This window comes from Erigeron canadensis, chromosome 4, assembly GCF_010389155.1.
Source record: "Erigeron canadensis isolate Cc75 chromosome 4, C_canadensis_v1, whole genome shotgun sequence".
In the NCBI taxonomy this organism is placed as follows: domain Eukaryota; kingdom Viridiplantae; phylum Streptophyta; class Magnoliopsida; order Asterales; family Asteraceae; genus Erigeron; species Erigeron canadensis.
In genome coordinates this window covers 36,477,275-36,500,335 of record NC_057764.1, presented here as the reverse complement: position 1 = coordinate 36,500,335, position 23,061 = coordinate 36,477,275, and the positions used below count along the sequence as shown (strand labels likewise).

Below are 23,061 nucleotides of genomic sequence, written 5' to 3'. Positions count from 1 at the left end.
AAGTTTTTTAAAAGGCTCAACTAGCCCAAGTTATCTAACAATTGGGCCATTTTGACCCAATAGATTAGTTCATCAGAGATGCATCATTTTCATTTTTCACCGTTCTGCTTCTCAGGTCTCAGGTGCCCCCCTCTTTCATTACTTCACTTCTTTTGATATTTGTTATTTTCTTTATGTACAAATGTAGCGTTAATCAGGCCTGTAATCTTCTTGTATCAATTTAACTAAACTGTTATTTTGTTAATGTTTACCTATTATTTTCTGATAGTCTGATTTCTATCTTTTTGGTTTCACATGTGATATGCCCACAAACTGTTTGTCGAAATGCCACCTTGATTTGTTATAATCCCTTAATTAATTAAGAGTATATTGATATCAAGAATCGAAAGAATACTTGGAGGCACAAATCTTAGAAGTAGTTACTTAATACTTGTTAAAGTTTAGTATATAAAAGTCCAGTTATTTGATTAAAAAACTCATATAATGATCTTATATGAAGAAGACATAAAGTATATAAATAATTTGATGTTACTTACGAATTTTATACTCATTGTTACTTGGTCTCGGTCCAACACTTTAAACCCAAGGACCGAGCACGACCCGAGCATGAACCGAACCGAGTTAGTTGGTCCAGTTCTCGGTCCTATATTTTCCTATAATCGGTTTTCGGTCCGGTCCCGGGTTGGTCCGGTCCGGTTCTTGGACCGTGAACACCCCTAGGCACAATGCAGGATCAAAAAATAGGCTTATGACATGAAAAGGTTTCACCATGTATTAAAAAAAAATCTTATACTATATGTTAGTCTTTGTAGACGAAAAAAGTTATCATCTATTAGCATTATTTCTAGACGAAAAATCTTTCTGATATATTGCTCTCAATTGATATCGTTGTCAATCAGTTACGTAGCTAACCTTTGTTTTTTCATTTGGAAAATGGTTTTCTACTTGGGGAGTTGGGGTTATGGTAATATTTGGTGTTTCAAATATTTAAGATCGTAAAATAGCGATGGTCATGTCACTTGTGTGGTCTTACCTTCTGCATTTGCTAATATGCTGCACTTATGGTAACTTTAAGAAAAAGAGAATTTTTAACTACATAACCAAATAAATTAAACAGATAACATATATTTAATGATTGCTTGTTAATAAAATGTTCTCATGATGTATATATTTGGTGTAGGAATTAAGTAAGATGAATGCTTACAAGGCTTACAAAGCATGTGCTCCAATAGCATGGAGTCCCAACCTATACATTACGCTAGTGAGGGGCATTCCAGGGACAAGAAAACTTCACAGGCGGACGTTAGAAGCATTGCGTCTTGGAAAATGTAATCGAACAGTCATGCGATGGAACACTCCTACTGTCAGAGGCATGCTTCAACAGGTATTTTACGAAGACTCCAGTTGCATTGTGATATTGTATCTTATGTTGTGGATTAAAAAATGTAGTGCTTGATATAGGTTAAGAGGTTAGTTGTGGTCGAGACTGAGGAGATGTTTAAGGCCCGGAAAGAAAAGCAGGCAAACCAAAGTGCGCTCCGTCCACCTTTGGTTGTCACCCATCTTACGCATCATAAAAGTGATACTACTCAAGCTTCTATATAATTCAGCAAGTACATGAGTTGAGTTGGACGTTGGATGCTTTCCCAAACGGTAATCATTATTAACATTTTGTATAAATTTATAAATGGGTCTTTTGTACTTTAGAATTATTTATGTCCTTATTTTTCCTCTCATCAGTTTTCATGTGAGTGTGAACCACAACCTTAAGATATGCATGCCATCTTTAATTTTCTTATTTGTGCGAAATAAAAAATTCTGATGCTTAATGATTTCTAAATGCTGTCTGGTTGTTAATATTGTGGCTATACTAATTGTTAGCTATTATTTTAAGTATCAAAGGTGTTTTGGGCTTTAGAGTGTTCACGCAAAAGTTTATATATAGTTTTTCATGGATGAAGTTCTCAACAACCACTGCTTAAATATACAGTAGGCTTACATACAAATCTTATGGGATGAAATAATTGTACCATGTACTGAAGCAGAATAGTGCTTTGCAACATCTGCATATAGTGACTCCTGACTGGCCATCTTTTTCTATCTTTTTCTCGTGTACTTCAGGATTAAATTTTCCTGATTTCCCATACTTTTAAAAGTCCATTTGAGTTTATCTATTTTGCGCAAGTTTGAGACATTGTTATTGTAGTACTCCTGTGATAGGAATATATACTACATATATATTTCAAAGTTAAGCTATGTGTATAGCATTATTTATGTAGCACCAAAATATGTGTATTAGGCTTCTTCCTTTCCTTTAACACTTTGATCTTTTCCCTCTTTCTGAGCCTCAATCTCTTCTTCACGACCACTACTAGATTCACCATAGTGATGTGTTTTATACTCATGCCGAGATGCTAAAATCAAAAAAGCTAAAAAGTTGAACACTCCCAGAATTGCAACCATCCAATAAAAATTCTCCAACTTTGCTTGATCCAAGTTGCTCTTGAGCCAAGTCCCATGCGATAGCATATTTGTCAATGACACTAACATGCTACTCACAAAAAACCCCATAGATAAAGTACTCAAAAATAGTCCTGTGCTCATGGATTTCATCCTCTCGGGTGCTTCTGTGATGAAAAACTCAAGCTGCCCAACATAAGCAAATGCTTCACCCGCACCAACCAAGAAAAACTGCGGGACCAGCCAAAAAGAATTCATTTTAATATTTTGATTCACCTGCATTTCCCGCCTTTTTTTTTCACATATAGCAGATACTACCATCGCCACCACTGACAGAACAAGCCCAATTCCAATTCTTTGAAGACTTCTGAGTCCTTTTGGATCATGGGTTATCTTTCGAGCAATACGAACAATGACCCGTTCATTAATAGATGTAAATAGCAGAATGGACATGAATAGGAAGAAGGCGAATGAGCCTGCAGGCATCTCAAAATTACCAACTTTTCGATCCATGATAGTTGCTTGCTCAATGGAGAAAGTATTCATCTGAGAATAAACCGTCCAGAAGAGAATGCCTGTTGACCATATAGGAATGAGCTTTATCACCATTTTCACCTCTTCAACTTGAGTTACTGTTGATACGATCCACGGGTTGCTTCTATCTACATCTGTAAACTTGCTATCATCTCCCACTAATGCAGCTTTGTCAAGGCGCCTATAAAGATAGTAGTCAGTTAGCTTTAACACTCATTAAGAACCAGTGCCTAGGTAGCTAGTGATATTAGATATTTCTAGAGTTGGCAGTTACGACCTACAACCCATTTAGTTATAAATGGGACCAATCGCTCAATACAAATTATTTTATTTTAAATAGATCAAAGTGCTAAAGCTGAAGGAAAAGATCATTGAAACGAAACATATTAAATGGGTCAAAATTCCCACTTAAGTATATTTCTCTCGCATATACACTAATTAGTCATTAAAGATTAGGACAAAAAGTACTTCGGGTTGAACAAATATGTACCAGGTGTATCAGGAGTTATACAGACGTACCAAATGTTACACATATTGACCTGTTACCCAACTCACACATGATGCCACTTCTTTATTTTCTTTTTTTTTTTTTAATTATTTTTTTTGGTTTTATGTTATCCACATTGTTTGCTTGTGTAGCTTGGTTTCCAATTTTCTGTTTGTTAATTATTGATTACTTGATTATATTTAGGAGTCTCAAATGACTTGCTGCTCTGGTAGTTTTTAGATGTACCTTTAGCATAATGATAATATAATTGAACTCGGCTTCAACAATTACCTGAATCTCGCTGTATATGGTACTTTTGAGGAGTTGTAACCATTCAAGAAGCTAGGATCCTCGGGATGATTAAGTTTCCTATTCTTCCAAGCCAAAGCCAGGACCCTCCATATAATAGTTAACGGGCTCCCTTGAGGTTTCTTGTATCGATAAAAACTTGTCCCACTCAGCAGAAGAATGAGAGCTAGAACCATTGTTCCACCAGATATCCCGTACCCCCATCCTCTGCCCACATTATCTTGTATATACACCAATACTGTTACTGCAAAAAGTGACCCAAGGCTAATGCCGAAGTAGAACCTGTTGAAAAAGTAGACCATTGCTTTCTCTTCTTTTGGATTCGACTTGTCAAACTGGTCAGACCCAAATCCTGAAACGTTTGACTTTATTCCACCAGCACCAAGTGCTATGGTGTAAAGGGCTATGTTCAGCATTAAAAGTTGACTTGTATTGGCCTTTATGCATATTTGTTTGCCATCATCGTCACATGGAGGCGGCCTCAAACTAGGGATGGTGGTTGCTAGCGTCAAAAATGACACCCCCTGGTTACAGAAATTAAACTTTGGGATGTCTCGTATTTGAAGTGTGGCAGTCAGAATAACATTAGATAAACAGGAAGGGGTCAAATGAGCTGAACAGGTCAAACAGGTTGAAGATGCCCAAAGTATATTTATGATGTATTTGACGCCTAAATATCATCTTAATAATAATAATAATAATAATAATAATAATAATAATAATAATAATAATAATAATAATAATAATAATAATAATTATTATTATTATTATTATTATTATTATTATTATTATTATTATTATTATTATTATTATTATTATTATTATTATTATTATTATATAATACTGTTTTTGTTAGCATAGTTAACACATTAATGATTTCTAAAAAGTAAATGTTGATAACTGTATACAGGTTAACTCAACCCAATGTAGCTTGGCTTTGACATGTCGTTAAAAATGTTCTGTTTTAGCCCGAACATGTTTTGATTCATTAGCCAACCTGCTTGGGTTGGCCGTATTTTCACTTTTAATTACCATGGTTTTCTTTATTCTTTTCTGTGACCATGTTTCACATTGGTGGAAAACAATAGGGTCTTGAAAACTTACGACAGCACATATAGATGCAAATAAAATGATAGCCCAGTAACGACCCAGTCTAGCATCTGCCAAGAAACCTCCAAAAAGGGCTAGCATATTAAGACACCCCATGAAGTTTGTCACAATATTCGCAGATTCTGATGCGGTAAGATGCAGTATTCCATGCAGATATGTGACTAAATTCATTGATATCCCTATCACGCATATTCTTTCGGAGAGCTCAGTTACTACATGCAGGACATATATCACGTCAATGAAATATTTTGCATTTACGATAACAATCGTTTAGTTTGTGGTTTTAAATGAGATAAGACGTTATAAGTACCTAAAATGAGTCCCGCTGCAAGCCAACCACCAGTTTTAGACTTGTCAGCAGGATTCCCTTTGCAATCCAGCGCAATATCACTGTCATTGTCAGCAGAAGATACCTGGTAGGAATTAAACACGAGTAAGTGATAGGAAAGTGATAGATACACATAAGTGAATATAATGTAAACTATATAGTTGTTCAGGTGAAACACTTACCATTTTTTAAAAATCTGTACTTGTTTTTGTGTGATGGTATGTTAAATATGAGGTTATGTGGAAGTAGATTATATAAGATGTTTGTTCATTGATGACATGAGAAGTGTAAGGTGTGGTTGGCAGAAAGCATGAAAATGTGTTTTGTTTCATTGCTAAAGCTGTTCTATAAAGGAGGTTATACTGAAATTAAGGAAAACTAAAATTATTGATTACCAAAGAAAACTTTTCTATGGTAAACACTACATACACTTGGATTAGAAAAGCCTTTGCCCAAATCTAATGACATTTGGCACCCAATCTAGGAATGTTAATATCATCTTACCTTATACATCAAATATATATGTTTATTGAACTTACTGACATGAGACATGACAATATTCTTGCTTTGATCTAGAGTTGTATTTTTATTGACATGACATTGTTGCTTTTATCTTTGATAAGTTCATACACGAGGCGCCAATTCTAAGACTGGTATTTTTGTCTTTGCAACCTCTAGTCGAGAATTAACGAGATTATGTTTAGAGAAGTGAAAGGGGGTTAACATGTCACACGACTGGGCACAGGTCATTTGATGATAGAGGTTTAGGTAGTTGATATTGATAATCAGTGACACTAATAGAAAATGAATTTGTTCTTACCATTTAAATATGTCATAATATTATTATTATTATACATAAACACATACATGCATACATATATAAATATAAATACTCGTAAATATAAATACTCGTAAACCACAAGGTATAAACTCAAACCTGCTACAATTTACTTCAAGAAGAAGGCGTGTCATTTTGTGTACACATATATGGTGTATAATCAATTTAAATGTGATTTTCTTTAAATTTTGATCAAATACTTTTATGATAACGAAAAGGACATTTGAATTGATTCGTTTTCTACATATACAATGTCAACGATTTGGGTCTCAATTTCTATCACAACCATTACCAATTCATGTTGTGACTTGTACTCGTGTCTTGCTGCTAATATCACAAATAAAGATCGACTCCCATAATCGCTAGGATGCATCCGGTAAAAGCTTGATTTACATTATCCAAATTACTAGTATAGTTGTTAACCAGCTCTCCCGAGTTGCTACGTTTGTAATCCACACCAACAAATTACTCACAAAATACCCCATACTTAGGTCCTAGGCAATATATATATAGTTCCGTGCTCGTGGATTTATCTTCTCGGGGGTTTCTGTGATGAAAATCTCGAGCTGTCCGACGTATGCAAAAGCTTCACCGGTGCCAGCAAGAAAGAACTGGGCAACACTAACCAAAAACCGATCATATTGGTACCGTGGTCCCGACCCATTCCAGCCTTATCTGAAACTTTTGAGTCCTTTTGGAATAGGGGTGATCTTTTTGTTACAGGAACAATTACGGGTTTATTTGAGAGATGTGAATAAGAGAATGGATATGATCATACGAAAAGCATGAATGAAAACGAGCCTGCAAGTACTTTAAACCTTCCAAGAGTGCTGTTCATGATTATCACTAGCTGAATGGTGAACGTACTCAATTGAGAGTAAACTGTCCGGTTCACGTTGTCACGTTGACCATATCCGGTTGAGTTTGGTTACCATTTTGACTTTGTAAACTTCATTTACACTTCAAAGTTCAAACTGTCTAGCGACGGTTCTTACTTTATTTGTGGTGCCGCAACCATCCCCTATTAATTGCAAGCTTATTTAGGCACCTGGAGGTACTAAATGATCAGTACCAGGATGATAGAGGTAGCAATTTGACCCGTTTGATTATGAATGGGCCAGTTTGCAAATCAAATGTTTAAAACAAGGTAAAACAAAAAAAAACATGTCAAATGGGCTTTTGATTGCATTTTTATATACATGTGCTGGTTACTGAAATAACACGTACATTTTTGATATTCTAATCATATTTTGCAAATGTATATATTGCTAGAACAAATCAAAATAAAAATGGACACAAGGTGATCCAATTCTACCTGTGCAAAAGTTTACCATGTTTAAAAAAATATATTTATACATAATACTTTGCTGCCATAGCTACCGTAGTTTCTGTATATGCTGGACTTTTGATGAGTTATTGCAATACAAGAAGCTAGGATGATCTGGGTAAGAAAGATTTCTGAACTTCCGAACCAAAAGCACCACCCTATCTATTATGTATATATATGCACCAATACTTTTCCAGTGTTTTCCTTTTACAGCAAAAAAAAAAAAAAAGAAGAACCAAGGCTAACGTACGTAGAAGTAAAACCTGTTAAAGAAGTAGATCATAGCTTTGTAGCTATGTTCTATGTAGCACTTGACACCGCTGCAGTTGGTGGTGGGGGGATAAAATCAAATGTATCAGGATTCTGGTATGACCAGTTTGACAAGTCAATCCCAACGGAGAAGAAAGCCATGGTGTAGTTCTTTAATAGGTTTTACTTTTGTGTTAGCCTCCGCTCTCTTTTTGGATTGGTTGGGTTGTTTCTTATTCAAGATAAACTGGGTAGAGGATGGGGATTGGGGTTATGGGATATCCGCCGGGTGTGTGATTGCCGGGCTAGTGATGCTGTTTTGTAACCATTCTTGTTTTTACATTACTCAATGAACGAGCTCCTCGATTCTATTTTTTGGAGCCAGTGAAGCTTTTGGATATATGGGACAGCTCGAGATTTTCATCACAGAAGCCCCCGAAAGGATGAAATCCACGAGCAAGGGACTATGTACATTGCCTAGGACCTAAGTATGGGGTATTTTGTGAGTAATTTGTTGGTGTGGATTACGAACGTAGCAACTCATGAGAGCTGGTTAACAACTGAGTATACTAGTAATTTGGATCATGTAAATCAAGCTTTTACCGGATGCATCCTAGCGATTATGGGAGTCGATCTTTATTTCTGATATTCAACAAGACACGAGTACAAGTCACAACATGAATTGGTAATGGTAGTGAAAGAGATTGAGACCCAAACTGTTAACAATGTATATGTAGAAAAGGACTCGAATGTGTTTTGTGTAATTGGTGTAAACTATATATATATAGGGACAAATGAAATGAAGGTTGTTTCAGACTTAAGTTTAGGTGTCACGTCCTAATTTGTTTTAATAGTTTTTTTTTTTGATAAAAATATTATCGATACTTCTATACTACTATAAAATGTTTATACACCTTTGTTTGAAAAGTTTAAAAAAAAAAAAAAAAACGTGAAATAACCATCTTACTTTTGATGAACAAATAACACATACAGCCACTTATCTTCTAAAATATTTACACTGCATTATGTGAGTACCCTTTTAGTTTTTTTTATATTGACGAGCATAGTACCCGCGCGTTGCGACGGATATTATGGACGACGGTGGCTGATGATGGACGACGGCGGTGGTTATTCACGAAAATAAAGGGGTTGTTTATTGTTTTGGTATATAGAAAGAAAGAATATTTTGTGTGTTGTTTTGGAGAAAGAAAGAGATAATAAGAATATATAGTTTGTTTTAAAGTAAAGGATAAAATTGCATGTCTCAAACATGTAAATTTTTCAATACCTTATATAATTTTTATTAGGGAGTATAGATGATGACAATATATTCATCCGTTGGGAACTCTAATTTACACAATTAGTAATGGTCGGTTTTAGAGCAAATTAAATTTTAAGAAATCTTGTTAATTCAAAGCAATATGACAGGGTCAGGAATTAAAAGCAGAGAGCACCACCGACAAAGGTATCAAATTAGTTGATTACGTGCACCAATCTAAGCCTTGAAAAGTTATTATTACCTATTTCGTCACTCAACAGCAAATTGATCACTTCGTGAGTATTGTGTAGAAGTCATATTACTTCACATTTCACACTCAAACAAACAAAAAGATATATATGAGTATTTAAATTGTCAAATTATAGCCTCTATTTTAAATACCAGTAATACCGGGTATCGGTCGGTCTTCCGGTACAATAGCCTGGTATTTCGTCTGATATTTTCGTTATTCATTGCCGTGGAGATTTTCCAGTATTTTAAAATGGTTTTTTTTTATTTTTAAAATTATTTTTATAATACTTTAATGTTGTTTTTTGTTGTTTGTGACATTTAAAAGTTATATTTTGTTATGAAATACCTAAAAAGGTATTATTTTTGAGTAAATTGTAATTATATTTTGACCATTTTCATATATTGTAATAAGTTTTGTAGCATTTTCATATATATATATATATGGAAAAAGTGAGTATGAGACTGTTATGCACCCAATTTGGCTGAAAAACTCCTCGCATACTTTTGAATAGATGTACATTACTCGTGTTTTTTAAGTTTTAAAATTTGATATGTGAGAGGTTTTTCACTCAACTTGGGTGTTTAACAGCCTCATATTCCCTTCCCCTATATATATATATATATATATATATATATATTATAAAACATTTTGCCTTTTTAAAAAAAAAAAAATGATTTGAACTACTCAAAATACTCTTATTTTTTATTCACTAATTTATACATATCTACCTAATATACCTATAATAACCTTAAATCTCAACCACTCATTTCATCAAATTTCAAGCACTTATTTTTTTCTATCTCGTCCATAAATCATTTTATTTCTCTAATTCATTCAAAATCTTTTATCTCAAAAATCGTATATCGATAAATTATAAAAATTGTATGGGTGTTCTTAAAATTTCATGTTATTTCATTAGAGATGTCATTCGATATACTTTCGACGGAATTTTAAATCCAGGGGCGGAGTCTGTACAAAAAGGCATTTGGCTATCATACTCAATGACTAGACCTGTCACCCCCACCATTTCACCGCCGCAACGTACGGGCACTATCTCTCGTGTGTGTGTGTATATATATATATGGACATCTTAAATTAGGGACCATGTAACTTACACATGTGTAAGTCGTGGTGTCGGTGGTCGCCGTAACCAGAGGATCATGGTGGTGGTCGAAGATGATGATGTCGGTGGTGGTGATGGTGGTTGTATAACTTACACGTGTGTAAGTCATAATGGCGGTGGTCGCCGTCGCCGGATGATCATGTTGGTAGTCGGAGATTATGGTGGTGGTGGTAGTCGGGGATGGTGAAAAATGAATGATTAAGATTTGTCCCTAATGATCCTTATTAAAAGATGTCCCTAGTTTAACTTTTCCGTATATATATATATATGATTGGTTATATATAAAATTAACCCTACAGTAATACCAGCCGATAATAACGATACTAAATAATATGATTAAAATTTTGGTATTTAAAACATTGATTATAGCATCAAGTTAGATCCGGCCACTCATTAGTCGACCTTTTTTAATGGTCTCAAAGTAAATACTTAATTAGAAATCAAAGATCTATTAAAAAAAAAATTAAAAAAGTAACGTACATGCGTTTGGCAAACTCTCAAAGTGAATACTTGGAAAAAGGTCTATTCAAAATTTTAAAAACAGAAGTAACGTACATGCGTTTGGCAAAATTTCTATTACTCTATATATAATTCCAGCTTTTTATATATAGTGATCCACATCTTATATTGTATTAAAGAAATTAATTTCAGTGCAACTAATTAAATTCCACACTCCTCTAGCTTTATCTTCATATGGTAATAACAGACTCTCACCGACACATAAGTTTAAACAATTAACAACTTATAGCTTAATTAACAAGTGAATTAAATCGGTCATACGTATAAACCTCTATAATTTCAAACAGCATGCTCTAATTTGAAACCTTATCTATATATATAACGCAGAAATCTATCATTAAGATATCATTATAAACAACATAATATTGAGTAGTACTATTTCACTTCACGTACTTTATAAACAACATCAAATTAAGCTGCCTATTTTCATATTTATAATAAGATCGAAGAAGAGGTACTTTTGAGTTATCCATATAGATTCATCTTGCGACTGTGTTGACTCTATTGATCACGCCTCATATCTATACGATATATAAACCACCAGCTATTCACCAAGAAGCAGCACAGCCCAAATCACAATCTTCACCATCACATTTATAAATCTTTGTTCTCGTTCCATATATATCCATTTCGAATACTTGAAATCAATGGCGATCCAATTGAACGAACCCGTAGATTTCAGAAGAAATCCAGCTGACAAAAACAAAACTGGTGGTTGCAAATTTAAAACTCACATAAAGTAGGTTTTATCAGCATAACTTTTGAATTAGGATGATATTATTGTTATCAATGTAAAAAATAGTACTCCTTGAAAGAATCATTTATTAAAAAATTTCATATATCGTCCTTCACTTGTTAGCGCAATGATTGGACACCTCAGATGTTGTAACAAGGGTTACATGTTCGAATCCCATCTCAAGCATTGTTACTAGCCAATATTCTTGACGTGTGAGTTGAATTTATCAGGTGGGGTGGGCAGGGGGAGGGGATCGGGTAGGCCATCGGTATCCAGTCCGGATATCCGTGGTCTGGCCCTTCGCTGTTTTAAAAATATACAAAAGAATGAACTTGTTTTACAAAAATAATTTTTGTGATTATAAAATATAATAGATTGGACTTCAGATAATTTGTTAATAATAAAGTTTATTTTTAAAAAGATAAAGATGGAAATAGAGGGGGGAAAAAGATTAAAAAAAAGGATTAGGAGAGAGATGAAGGAAAATATAATTTGAAGGATTTTAAGGGCTGTCAAATGTATCCCGGATCTCCTCTTTTAGTTATATGATATATTTAAGAGAATGAAAAAAGAGCGAAGAAAAAGGAAAAAAAAGGAAGTAAGAAAAAAAAAAGGAAAAAATAACATATATATATATATATATTATATTTAATATATATTGATTCTTAGCTTCCAGGCTTTTAGTGGCTTACAAAAATAAATATATAGTTTAAAATGTATATTTAAATTTTTAAACCTTAGATATAACCTTTATGTTTAAACTTATATAATGCTTTAAATTTATATAATATTTTTTGTTTAAAAAAAGTAGTCTTATATATTTCAGGTAAATATAAAATAGAAATAGAAAAACTAAGAAAGAGGTGAAAAAAAAGTATTATTGGTAGTGGATGTGGAAGAGATCTTTTTGAAAAAAGAAAAATTGACGTGACAGTAAGAAAAAGATTACAAAGAACCCATATTGGAAGACGCCTAAAGCAAATTGTCATCTTCTCTTATATAAAGACGAGATGGGTATCCGCGCAATGCGGGGGCGGTGGCGGCAACGGATGGTGTTCTTTACATATATATATATATATATATATATATAAGGTGAAGTTATTTTGAGAACCCTTTTTTTTTCGAGAACCTTTGAGAACTTTTCAAATCAAGCCCAACCAATGATTGTTCTTTACATGAAAATTGTTTTTTGACTTTTTTCTGGATAACTTATGTGTAATTTTGAAGTTTATAATTGTGTGGAGACATAGATTATCATCCGTTATACAATTATGTGGAGATTTGGATTCTTGATCATATGTGCACGAATATTGCTATGATCACATGTATGCAAGTCGATCACATGTAATCATAGTAATATTCATGCACATGTGATCAAGAATCCAAATCTCCATATAATTGTATAACGGATGATAATCCATGCCTCCACATAATTATAAACTTTAAAATTAAACATAAGTTATTAAGAAAACAATCAAAAAATAATTTTCATGTAAAGAATAATCATCGATTGGGCTTGATTTGAAAAATTCTAAAAGGTTCTCGCAAAAAAAATTTCTCAAAATAACTTTTCAATATATATATATATATATATACGACACACACATACGTACACACCCAAATTTCTATATGTCTAGATGAACATGAATGATCAACTTTTCAAAAGCTTTACTTTTCATGCATTTTAGGCAAAACATGACACAAATCAGGCACATTGTCATGGTATAATCTACTAATATGTTAATAGTAAACACACGGCCTGTTATTGTGTTGTAGGCAGAATACTTTTAAATATCTTAAATGTGGTAACTCTTTTTGTTAATGTTTTGCAATTAAGCACGGTCAACCTTTTTTAAATTATTATAATCTTGAAATATTTCAATGTTGAAAACTAAGATGATCAAATCTTATCATTAAATGTGGACATGGTATAAACTTGTAACATACCACATTACAATGAATGGAAATGAATCCGTCTATGATTTTTTTTATTAGTACTAAAAATAATTTAACTGTTTTTTCAGGTTTCTCCAACAAAATTTAGGGGTTCATTTGGTAGCTTGTGTCAAATTGGAACATGTACTGGAATTATAGCTTCACTCTTTCAAGGGATCTTCTTTGAGAATGATCCTCATTGGTAAATGTATCTCTTAAGTTTTATTCCTGGCGCTTGTGTGGAATTGATTGCTATTTTCTGGTATATAATGCTTGATACAGTTTAATGAATTCTTTACAGGTGGAGAACGATGCTCTATATTGCAAGTGTACCTGGTTTTATTTTAGCATTTGGTATGCAGTTTGCTGTTGAGAGCCCCCACTGGCTATGCAATGTAAGGTTTTACTATATACTTTGTTAAATAATTATGTGAAATATTCATATTGACTGATTGTACTATTTGTGAAGGCTGGGAAGGTTGATGATGCTAAAAAAGTTATCTCAAATCTTTGGGGACCATCCAAGGTTGATGGAAGCATTGAAGAATTTCAGTCTGTTCTTAAGAATGACGGTGATGATTTGGACAGCAGATGGTCAGAACTGCTACAGGAACCACATTCTCGAGGTAGTATTATTGTCTATGAAATCATGTTTTAGGCCTCATATACGAATTAGCTGAATAGTTTTAATGGTTGTAGCTGCTTGCATTGGAGGCACTCTGTTTGTACTGCAACAATTTGCTGGCATCAATGCAGTTCTATATTTTTCTTCGTTAACTTTCAAAGATGCTGGAATCACAAATGGTGCATTGGCAAGTCTATATGTTGGACTTACCAATTTTGCAGGTTTTTAATGTGACATTGAGTACAGGAAGTTTGTGTCACCTGCAAGAATCCAACTGCATCTAACTCTTTTCTCTATAATGGCTTGCAGGTGCACTTTGTGCTTTATACTTGGTTGATAAGGAAGGGAGGCAAAAGCTAATAATTGGAAGTTATCTGGGAATTAATGGTAAAGATCTAATAAAATGAAACAAGTTTTTTAGTTTTTTGTTGGGTGGACATTCTATAGGATAATTCTTTTTACATACATTTTTCTCTTCTCTATTATACTGAAATTATTACTTGTTTGTTCAGACAGTATCTATGTTTATTGTTGTCTTTGCTATCAGCTTTCCTATAGATGAAGAGCTTCATAACAACTTGTCTATTCTTGGGACAATCTTGTAAGCTCATCCATTTTTTTGCAATATTTGATATTTAATATTATCACTTACTCTCATTCACAATCTAGACTTCACCGAGAATAGTAATATGGTATCTAATCTAATACCATAATATATTATGTAAGGTATATGTTGACTTATGCAATCAGAGCTGGTCCAATAACCGGTCTTATTATACCTGAGCTCAGCAGCAGCAGCAGGACACGCGGGAAGATTATGAGCTTCAGTTTTTCAGTTCACTGAGTACGGATCTTAAATGTTTGTGTATATCATTTGGTATCTGAAGATTTAAATCTCCATTCAATAAAAGCTAGAGATTGTATTTGGAAAAAGGGAAAACATATGGATGAAAATCAGTGATATCAATTGTCATGATTATTAATTGATAAGAAGATGATTCAAGTTCGAAAATTTTAAAATGACAAGAAAAGAAAAAAAGGAAGGAAAGACTACGGCGATTAGCTAATTAGTTTGGGTGTTGTCAACAATAATTTGGTATGAAATTCTATTTCAGGTGTGTAATTTCTTGGTTGGCCTATTCTTCCTTGAGTTGACAAAGAAGTTTGGGGTTACACCAGTTTATGGGAGCTTTGGTGTTGTTTCTTTATTGACAACATTATTCTCTTATTCTTTCTTAGTTGAAACGAAAGGGCGGTCTCTTGAAGAAATTGAGAAATCACTAAACCCTAGTTTCACCAAGCATGATTAGGGCTTTTTTTTTAAAAAACTATATTTCCATTGTAACTGTATATAGTTAAACATATAATATATTCGATCCTTTTACTGCCACATTTATGTGTAAACCTACATATACACTATAAAGCTTCTTGTGTAGGTTCTATAAGGATTCCGTTTGTTAATGTTACACTCAAGTTCGAGTTTATGAACGACTTTGATTGAAAGAACGATAACCATGTGGTACTTAATGTCGCGATCTTTGCTTGTGTGCGCTGTTAATAACTCTACCTCACATGGATAAGAGAGAATCACGGTCCAAACTCCAAAGGACATAATATCTCATGCTCCTTTCGGTTGATGAAGTTGAACGTCATAACTAATATTGAATCTGATTTAAGAAAATCATTAGATGGAATGAGAGAGTTGAAATAGATGTGGAAACAAGGGGGTTTAATGAGAATAGACGATCATTTGTGTAATTAATGCAATGGTCCTTAAAATTATATTCAATAAGCCAGCATATCGATCAAATGGACCAAAATATCAATCATCACCTATACACTTGTTGGCTATACAAAATGTAACTTTTTTTAAAAAAAAGAAAGAAAGAAAAAGGTTACTAAATGTAACTCGCAGGCCGTCCCATGTCGATTACACCTCGTGTCCAATATCATTCATTAGCCCAGCTGTGTTGACCGTTAGCATATCACTCTCAACCTCCATATCATTGACCAATAACCACTAATTTCCACCACCACCAGCGCCATCGTCTTTTTCATTTCTCACGATCTCACATCGATTTCATGATCAAATTCTTCCTTCCTTGAGCTCCCATTGTTTATACATAATAATCTGACCTAAAATCATCCAATCAAAACTCACCAGCTGGAATTCAATTACATGTAATAATATTAAGAAATGGAATCAACAGTTATAGACGGTCCGGAAGACCACCGACATCACTCTCATATTGTTGAATTAGTAGCCTCCTCTAATGAACCTTCCGATTCAGCTTCAGACGACCAGATTACACCTCTTTTATCACAATCATCAGATATTAATAATAATAATATTAAGCCTCCTCCTAAAATCAACATTTTCACCGTTTCTTACCCTAGGCGTAAAGCTAACAAGGTAATATATCTATCTATATCTATACATATATATGTACTGTTTATAGGAATTGTTATGTGTGATGATAAAACCCTAGGTTGTTAGTTGTTACTCGTCTGTAATGTGTGTTTGTGTTAGTTATTGATGATATATTTGTGGATAAAAGGAACAAATTGCGAGACTAGTTGAAGCGGAGATATCGCCGTTTACGCTGTTTGTTATGTGGTTATGGAGTGGATCTGCTAGGTATTCCGGTTTGTTATGCATGGTTTTGTCGGCTTCGATTTACTGTGTTATGGAAGTTATTATGGACGTCGCCTCAGGTTAGCAGTTCCTTTCTCCTTTTCCAGTTCAAATATGTGAAGTTATACATACGCGGTATATATATTTTGTGTTTTATGCTGTGATATGGCATTTTATCTGTTGCTATCCGGAGATATATAGAATACTTCTCTTTCTGTTGTATGTGTTAGTTGAGAATGTACTCGTCGACATAGATTGATTACTGGATTTATTGTTCACGATGTAGAGATGAGATGCAAGATGCTAGTTTAGATTGTAACCACTCCGAGTGTAGTGTGTACTAAGTTAAAGTAGAGTTTGTAGGTCGAATGGCTTGACTTCAACATTTTAGTTGAGACATACACATTAGTTAAATCGTTAAACAACACATTTTGAAATCTTGAATAAGCACCAACATGCTGATTTATGTTCTGTACTTTTTATACTCGGTTACTGATAACTGATAACCCAAACTGCTTGAGTATTCTATTCTATGAGCCCAGAGTATCTGATAGTAGGAAAGAAACTAGTGTGAGAAGATTGTGGTGTTCTAAGAAGTTTATTCTAATAGAAGGAAGAAAAACTCGAAAAGCTGTTCTATGTACCTCGAAATATTTTATAAAAAAAATATCCAATTTGATGTAGAAGATCTCATAACACCAAGATAATATTTTATTAGCATTCAGTATTTGAATTATAAAAACTATAGTATCACAAGGATTTTGAACAGATCTGCTTAGCTTCTTTGCTTTGTTAGTTGCCACTAGTTTGGCCTCCACTTCATCCGTCTAGTTTTTTTGTTATGACAGCTCAAGCCATTCCCCTATTTGAGATAGCATTTACAAGATGTGTAGTTATCTCCATATTATCATTTATGTGGTTAAGAAGAAGTGGAGAACCGCTATTTGGGACTGCAAATGTCAGGAACCTCCTAGTTTCAAGGGCTCTTTCAGGATGTGTATCTTTGTTAACTTTCATTTACTGGCAAGTTTTCCCCTGCACCAACCTCAGTCTGAAACGTTACTACCATCCTTCCCTCCCTGATATTGTTTATCCAGAAGTGCAACTTCTTCTCCTAATTCTTGCACGGAACTTTTCTTTGCAGTATTCAGAGATTACCTATGTCTCAAGCTATGATATTGAGCTTTACAACTCCAATAATGGCTTCAGTTGCAGCAAGGTTCATATTGCATGAGAATTTGAAAATAGCAGACATAGCAGGTATGGTAACTGTTTTTATAAGAAACATTTGATCATGTTTTTCTAAACATGTTTTTTCAAGGAAACATACATACACACTCGGCACTACTCCTTTTCACTACATCATTGTCCCTGGTGGGACTTAAAACCTCAGCCACTTGGTTGGGGAAGCACCTTCTGACCTTCAGATATATTGCATCATATGTCTAGAAGTGTGATATTGTGTCACTGGGTGAGGTTTGAATTTTTGATTGGAGTACGGATTGTAAGTTCGACGGATAAACCGAGGAGTTTCCTGTAATTGCTTTCCGATGTCCTTTCCGTTTGGCGGAGTCAAAAGAAATCCTGTTTGGTTAACAAGCATGCTAAAAGTGTACGCTAGATATTGGTGATGTGTGATGAGTGTGTTTAATCCTGTCAATCGCATTTCCACCTCTTACCCTGTCTGAATATATTCATTCTAATTTTTAGTTCTTGCATATCATCTTTTCATTTCTTGAACAATTGCACATAAATTATTTCACAAATGATATCTGCTTTTCAGGTATTGCTATCAGTTTCTTTGGGGTGCTCTTTATTCTTGGATCGCCTACCAGCATAGAAGGTACAGAAGTGAGTTAGTAAATCCATTTGAATTGGTATTGGGTCTTTATCACTTGATGTTTTGTTTATCTATTTATTTTACGTTCACGGCTGAAGTTTCTTGTGGTTTCTATTTCTCTCATTCTCGCTGGGTTTAACAGGTTATGTCTTAACACAAATTTTCGTTGTGTAGAATTTTGTAAAAACATAAACTTTTAATTGCATATCACATATTGAACTCTTTTAAAGTAAGCATGCAGTTAATAAACCTATCAATACCTTGATGATGTTGGATAATGTGTATTATGCTAAAGGGCCTTTTCTGAATCAATGTTTTGTGCCTTCAAGTTCAAAAGTATATGGTTATTGATTAGACTATCTATACAGGTATATTTGTCAAAAGAAGAAGTATATGAGACATAAAATGTTACTCGAGTTTTCAACAGTTGCAATCTTCTTTTACTTTTTGAATTAATATTTATGCTACCAATTCTATTATAGAATTAGTTTTGGTTTGTCAAATCTTTTCATATGTAGACATGTGTAAGTTGGTGTTGTTACTGCACTTACATAGTGGGATCATGAGGACTAGGATAAGTAAGATACAAACATGATGTAAATGTGACCTAATGAACCCAGACTATATACGCTATGCATGTAGTATAAATAAAGAAACATAGCATAACATTTCTAAAGTTGGTGCAGAGGTAATTAGATATTGATGCTCAACTTGCCAGCATAAAGTTACGAGTGACATTATTACTCTAGATATTTTGTTTTAGTTTTGTTATGGAGCAAGAGACCTGTACTTTGCTTCTTATTTTTCCATGAGACTCGGTTCACTCCTACAAAAACATAGGAAGATCTTAGCAGTAAAATAGCTTTTGGGGATAAGATTTTAGCGAATATGTTACTATACGTCTATAATCTTTTCAGACACGAATAATATGCAACAAAAACATACCTTTTGAATTTAATTTTATGTTTGGTCATGTCTGTTTTTATCGAATGGAAATTATGGATATAGGAAACACATTAAAAAGAGAGTGAAATAGTAGGGTTGGAGGGAATCTCCATTTAGATCACTAGAGGCATCTAGCTGATTAAAATGTGTGTTGTATGGTCTATTCATTAGTCATTACATATCTGCAAATGGAGAAGTTAGCTATGCAGTCGATCAGTAAAGAGTGAGCCATATCAAAAAGATGGCAATTTTGAGGTGTATATGCACTTCATGCTTCATGAGAATTCTTATTTTAAGATATGAAATGTTAAATTATTATTTTTAGTTTTCTTAAGCTTAACCAGAAGCAGTAGGATTCAGTGATCCTGACTCAAAGTAGTTATTATCTCACAACTTTAGGCCAGCATTTCACAAATTTGGGTGCTGAATCATTTTGGATCAATTGATTCTACCCAAATTTAGTTTGACCGCCTAGTTGTGAACTTTTCATATCTGGGGCAGATAAATGGGGAGTGAACAACAATGGACAAGATAGTAAACAATTCAATCACCAGAAACAGTACTGTCATGCAGCAGTCGAAGGACTTGAGCTGTCAACAGAGCATGCCACATCAGATTCAGCGGCAATACATAATAGGCTCTGCCCTGGTGTGTCTTAGATTTGTATAGCATTCTGGCCATAACTAGCATCGTCTGATTAGGGTCCCTTCGGCTCTAATATAATTCAAGTACTTTGAGAGTATAAAAGTATTCACTGCCGACAGAGAATCTCTGTAAGATATGCGTACATTGTATGCTAAAGATATATTATAGGTGGGTAAGTAGGTAAGTAAAGCTAATAAAGCTGGACTATGCACCGTACAATAAAGAACCATAGAGCACAGCATGTACCCTGAAATAATATATGCTGCCCATCCAAAATCACGCTGCAGTTACTTAAATAAATGTGACTAGTTTGGCGGTTAAGTCATAAGTGTAACCATCGCACTTTTTTTTTTCAACGTATCCTTTCGTATTTTAGTTATTAGTAATGCCAATGCACTCTTTTTGTCATGTTAGATGTTACTTTAGCTGGATTTATGAGATACATGCTTTTTTTTCCGCAGGGGTATCAGCAGCTAAAGGTTCAGGTGTTCATGGAGCAGGCCATGTTTTTGCTGTTTTGATTGGTTTAGTGTCATCATTGGCTGGTGGAGTGAGTTACTGCCTTGTAAGGGCTGGAGCAAAGGCCTCTGACCAACCTGTGTAAGTTTAATTCTGCTGTCTGTTTGTCCTTTCAGGCTTTATGTTACTTATCAAAAATAAAAGTTTCATTCTCGTTTCAGAGGTACTATATTATCATTTGGACTATTTGGCTACTCCTGCTACTGCAGTATGCATGATCATCACTGAAGTAAGACTGTAATTTGCTAAACTTATATTTGAAGAATTTATTGTAGCTGTGGTGTCATGTTGTTGACTTGTACTGTGATGTTAGCCCACCCTAAGTTTGAAGAAGTTAGTTGGTTTTTTAGGTATTTAGCTTTTAATTACTTTATTGGTAAAAGACAATTCATATATACCATATGCCGAGTCAAACATTGTATTTTTAGGATAGACAGGATAATAATTGTGTTAGGACTTAGGAAGCATATTGAGGCACCATTGAATATAGAATTTTGTCACAAAAGTAGGGCTTTGAATTTTAGTTTCACATGAATGTCTCCTGTTTTTTAAATGCCTACTCAACTTCAGTTTCATACTTTAATCAGAGCTCCATTAAGTTGTTGGGGATGACAGACAACAAAGTCAACTTTACATTAAACTTATTTCTTCTTATATTTCATCCCTCTGAATGCCTTTTATCAATCATATCCGTGACCATCATATGTGTTTACTTCTGTCTTACAGGACTTTGTGCTGCCTAGCTTCTATTCTTTCATTCTTATGATTTTTCTCAGCATGTTGGCCTTTTTTGCTGAGGTAAGATCCTGGACGTAGACCGTACCCGTATGCGAAAATGATATACAGCATGTCATAAACATCCCTTAGATATCTTATTGTGGCCATCTACTAGTTAAGTTTTGACCAAAAAGAAAAGAACTATTTTACTGCAGTTATTTCTGGCACGTGGACTTCAGCTTGAGAAAACTAGCAAAGTTGCAAATATTCAGTATCTGGAGGTAGGTGAACTACTTTCTTGTTAAAGTACTAGTAAAAGAAACACATTTTATCCCACTAATGACTCTAGTTACCCGTGTTAACGGTACCGACAAAATGTCGTAATAAAAATACAACTCCTTGACACCAAGAAAGTTCTAAAAGAAGAAATAAAGTGATGAGAGATGGTCCCATTTTATCTTTTAATTTGTCAAGCTATTAAGAATGTCAAAATTAAAATTTAGTTTTATAAAGAATTTATTCTTGATAGATAAGGGTGCCTTTCCTGGTATGCAAAAATGCATCTACCTTTATTGCAAGGAGCTTCTGGGAAACTCCTCCACTTCTGGTAAAAAAGAATATACATGATATGTTAGTACCAAATCCCAGATGCATTAGTAAATGGAAAGATCAGGGACTATAGTTACCTGAAGAATATGTATGGATTCTTGTACATTTTGTGAACGTCACAGTACATATATAAATTTAGCACCATCTTATAGAGAAAAGCTTAGAGCCTCAGACATGCAATTAGAAACGCATCCCTATTTGACAAACTTCGGGTTAGAACTAGGTTTTTATGTATAAGTTGGATGATTATGTGGACGTGTATGTTTCTTTTCATGATGCAAGGGATGGAATCTCAGTATATCATAATATACGTGTTTGCGACATTCTTTTCAGGTTGCTTTATTTCAATTATGGGGCATGGGATCATTGCGAGTAGTGTTGTCATTTGGTAAACTTGTTGGATGCTTTCTTATATTAGTTTCTGCTTGTTGTACCGTATATTTCGGACCAGAAAAAGAAATTGAGTAAGATATGCTTCCCTTTTCATGTGCTACAAAAGGTTATTCCTCCACCCATTTTTGTTTCCCCATTCCAACTTGTAGTTTTGTAACACTTTACTGATAGAAATCCATATCATAATCAAGTATATAGAAACCAAATTGGTTCATGATTAACATCCTAACGTAATTGTGAGTTTGTTTTTCTTCAGTTTAGTTTAGTAAAAGATGTCTTTCGGATAATGGTATACATACGATTTCAGCAAAAACAGAGTAAGTTACTCGAGTCTGGTACAATCGAATAAAGTTGTAGCTTGATGTATATATCAATTATTTCACTTGGGCATTATTTGGGCATGTGCTTATTACTACCAGTTGTACATGTCATTGATCAGATTTTGGTTTCAGCTTGTATGTTGGTTTGGGAAATCATATCGTTTTATTCCTGCATTACTCAAAGATCTTTTACCAAATGATTTGATATAATGTGGAACCATCCAATTTTTTTCTCAAATAAAAAATGGGTGGTAACTATCTAGTCCCGTGTACGGTTTTGATACCTAGAGCGCACACCGTATATAACTCATGTGTCCGGTAAGCACTAACATCAAACATGGATCACA

At 34.1% G+C, this 23,061-nt stretch overlaps 4 protein-coding genes across 5 annotated transcripts; 3 read left to right on the top strand and 1 right to left on the bottom strand.

The window, feature by feature from the left end:
* The first annotated feature begins 51 nt into the window (after nt 1-51).
* LOC122597985 (50S ribosomal protein L30-like) lies at nt 52-1,840 on the top strand. 2 transcript variants are annotated; one of them, XM_043770588.1, is made up of 3 exons: nt 52-122; nt 1,181-1,384; nt 1,462-1,840. In XM_043770588.1, the coding sequence occupies exons 2-3, from the start codon at nt 1,193-1,195 to the stop codon at nt 1,603-1,605; spliced, it is 336 nt and encodes a 111-aa protein (XP_043626523.1). In that variant the 5' UTR covers nt 52-122; nt 1,181-1,192; the 3' UTR covers nt 1,606-1,840. The 2 variants fall into 2 exon arrangements, with proteins under 2 accessions (XP_043626523.1, XP_043626524.1); XM_043770589.1 differs by lacking the exon at nt 52-122 and adding an exon at nt 163-201.
* Nucleotides 1,841-1,955: 115 nt separating this feature from the next.
* LOC122597510 (protein NRT1/ PTR FAMILY 6.4-like) lies at nt 1,956-6,439 on the bottom strand. Its single transcript, XM_043770100.1, has 5 exons — nt 6,359-6,439; nt 5,211-5,313; nt 4,895-5,112; nt 3,773-4,314; nt 1,956-3,175 (listed from the first exon to the last, which is right to left on the bottom strand). Exons 1-5 carry the CDS (start codon nt 6,437-6,439, stop codon nt 2,296-2,298), a joined length of 1,824 nt encoding a protein of 607 aa, XP_043626035.1. The 3' UTR covers nt 1,956-2,295.
* Nucleotides 6,440-7,688: 1,249 nt separating this feature from the next.
* On the top strand, nt 7,689-15,471 carry LOC122597509 (probable plastidic glucose transporter 1). Its single transcript, XM_043770099.1, is given in 10 exon segments — nt 7,689-7,759; nt 7,841-7,931; nt 13,556-13,668; nt 13,768-13,861; nt 13,936-14,092; nt 14,166-14,312; nt 14,401-14,478; nt 14,608-14,692; nt 14,818-14,935; nt 15,207-15,471. Coding segments are annotated over 10 exon segments (1,149 nt in total). The 3' UTR covers nt 15,402-15,471.
* A 492-nt stretch (nt 15,472-15,963) lies between these two features.
* LOC122595748 lies at nt 15,964-22,608 on the top strand. The gene is given in 11 exon segments (XM_043768179.1): nt 15,964-16,504; nt 16,650-16,806; nt 17,575-17,749; nt 17,871-17,986; nt 18,510-18,569; nt 20,618-20,756; nt 20,837-20,861; nt 20,863-20,904; nt 21,402-21,473; nt 21,608-21,673; nt 22,335-22,608. Coding segments are annotated over 11 exon segments (1,203 nt in total). The 5' UTR covers nt 15,964-16,288; the 3' UTR covers nt 22,470-22,608.
* Nucleotides 22,609-23,061: the final 453 nt, after the last annotated feature.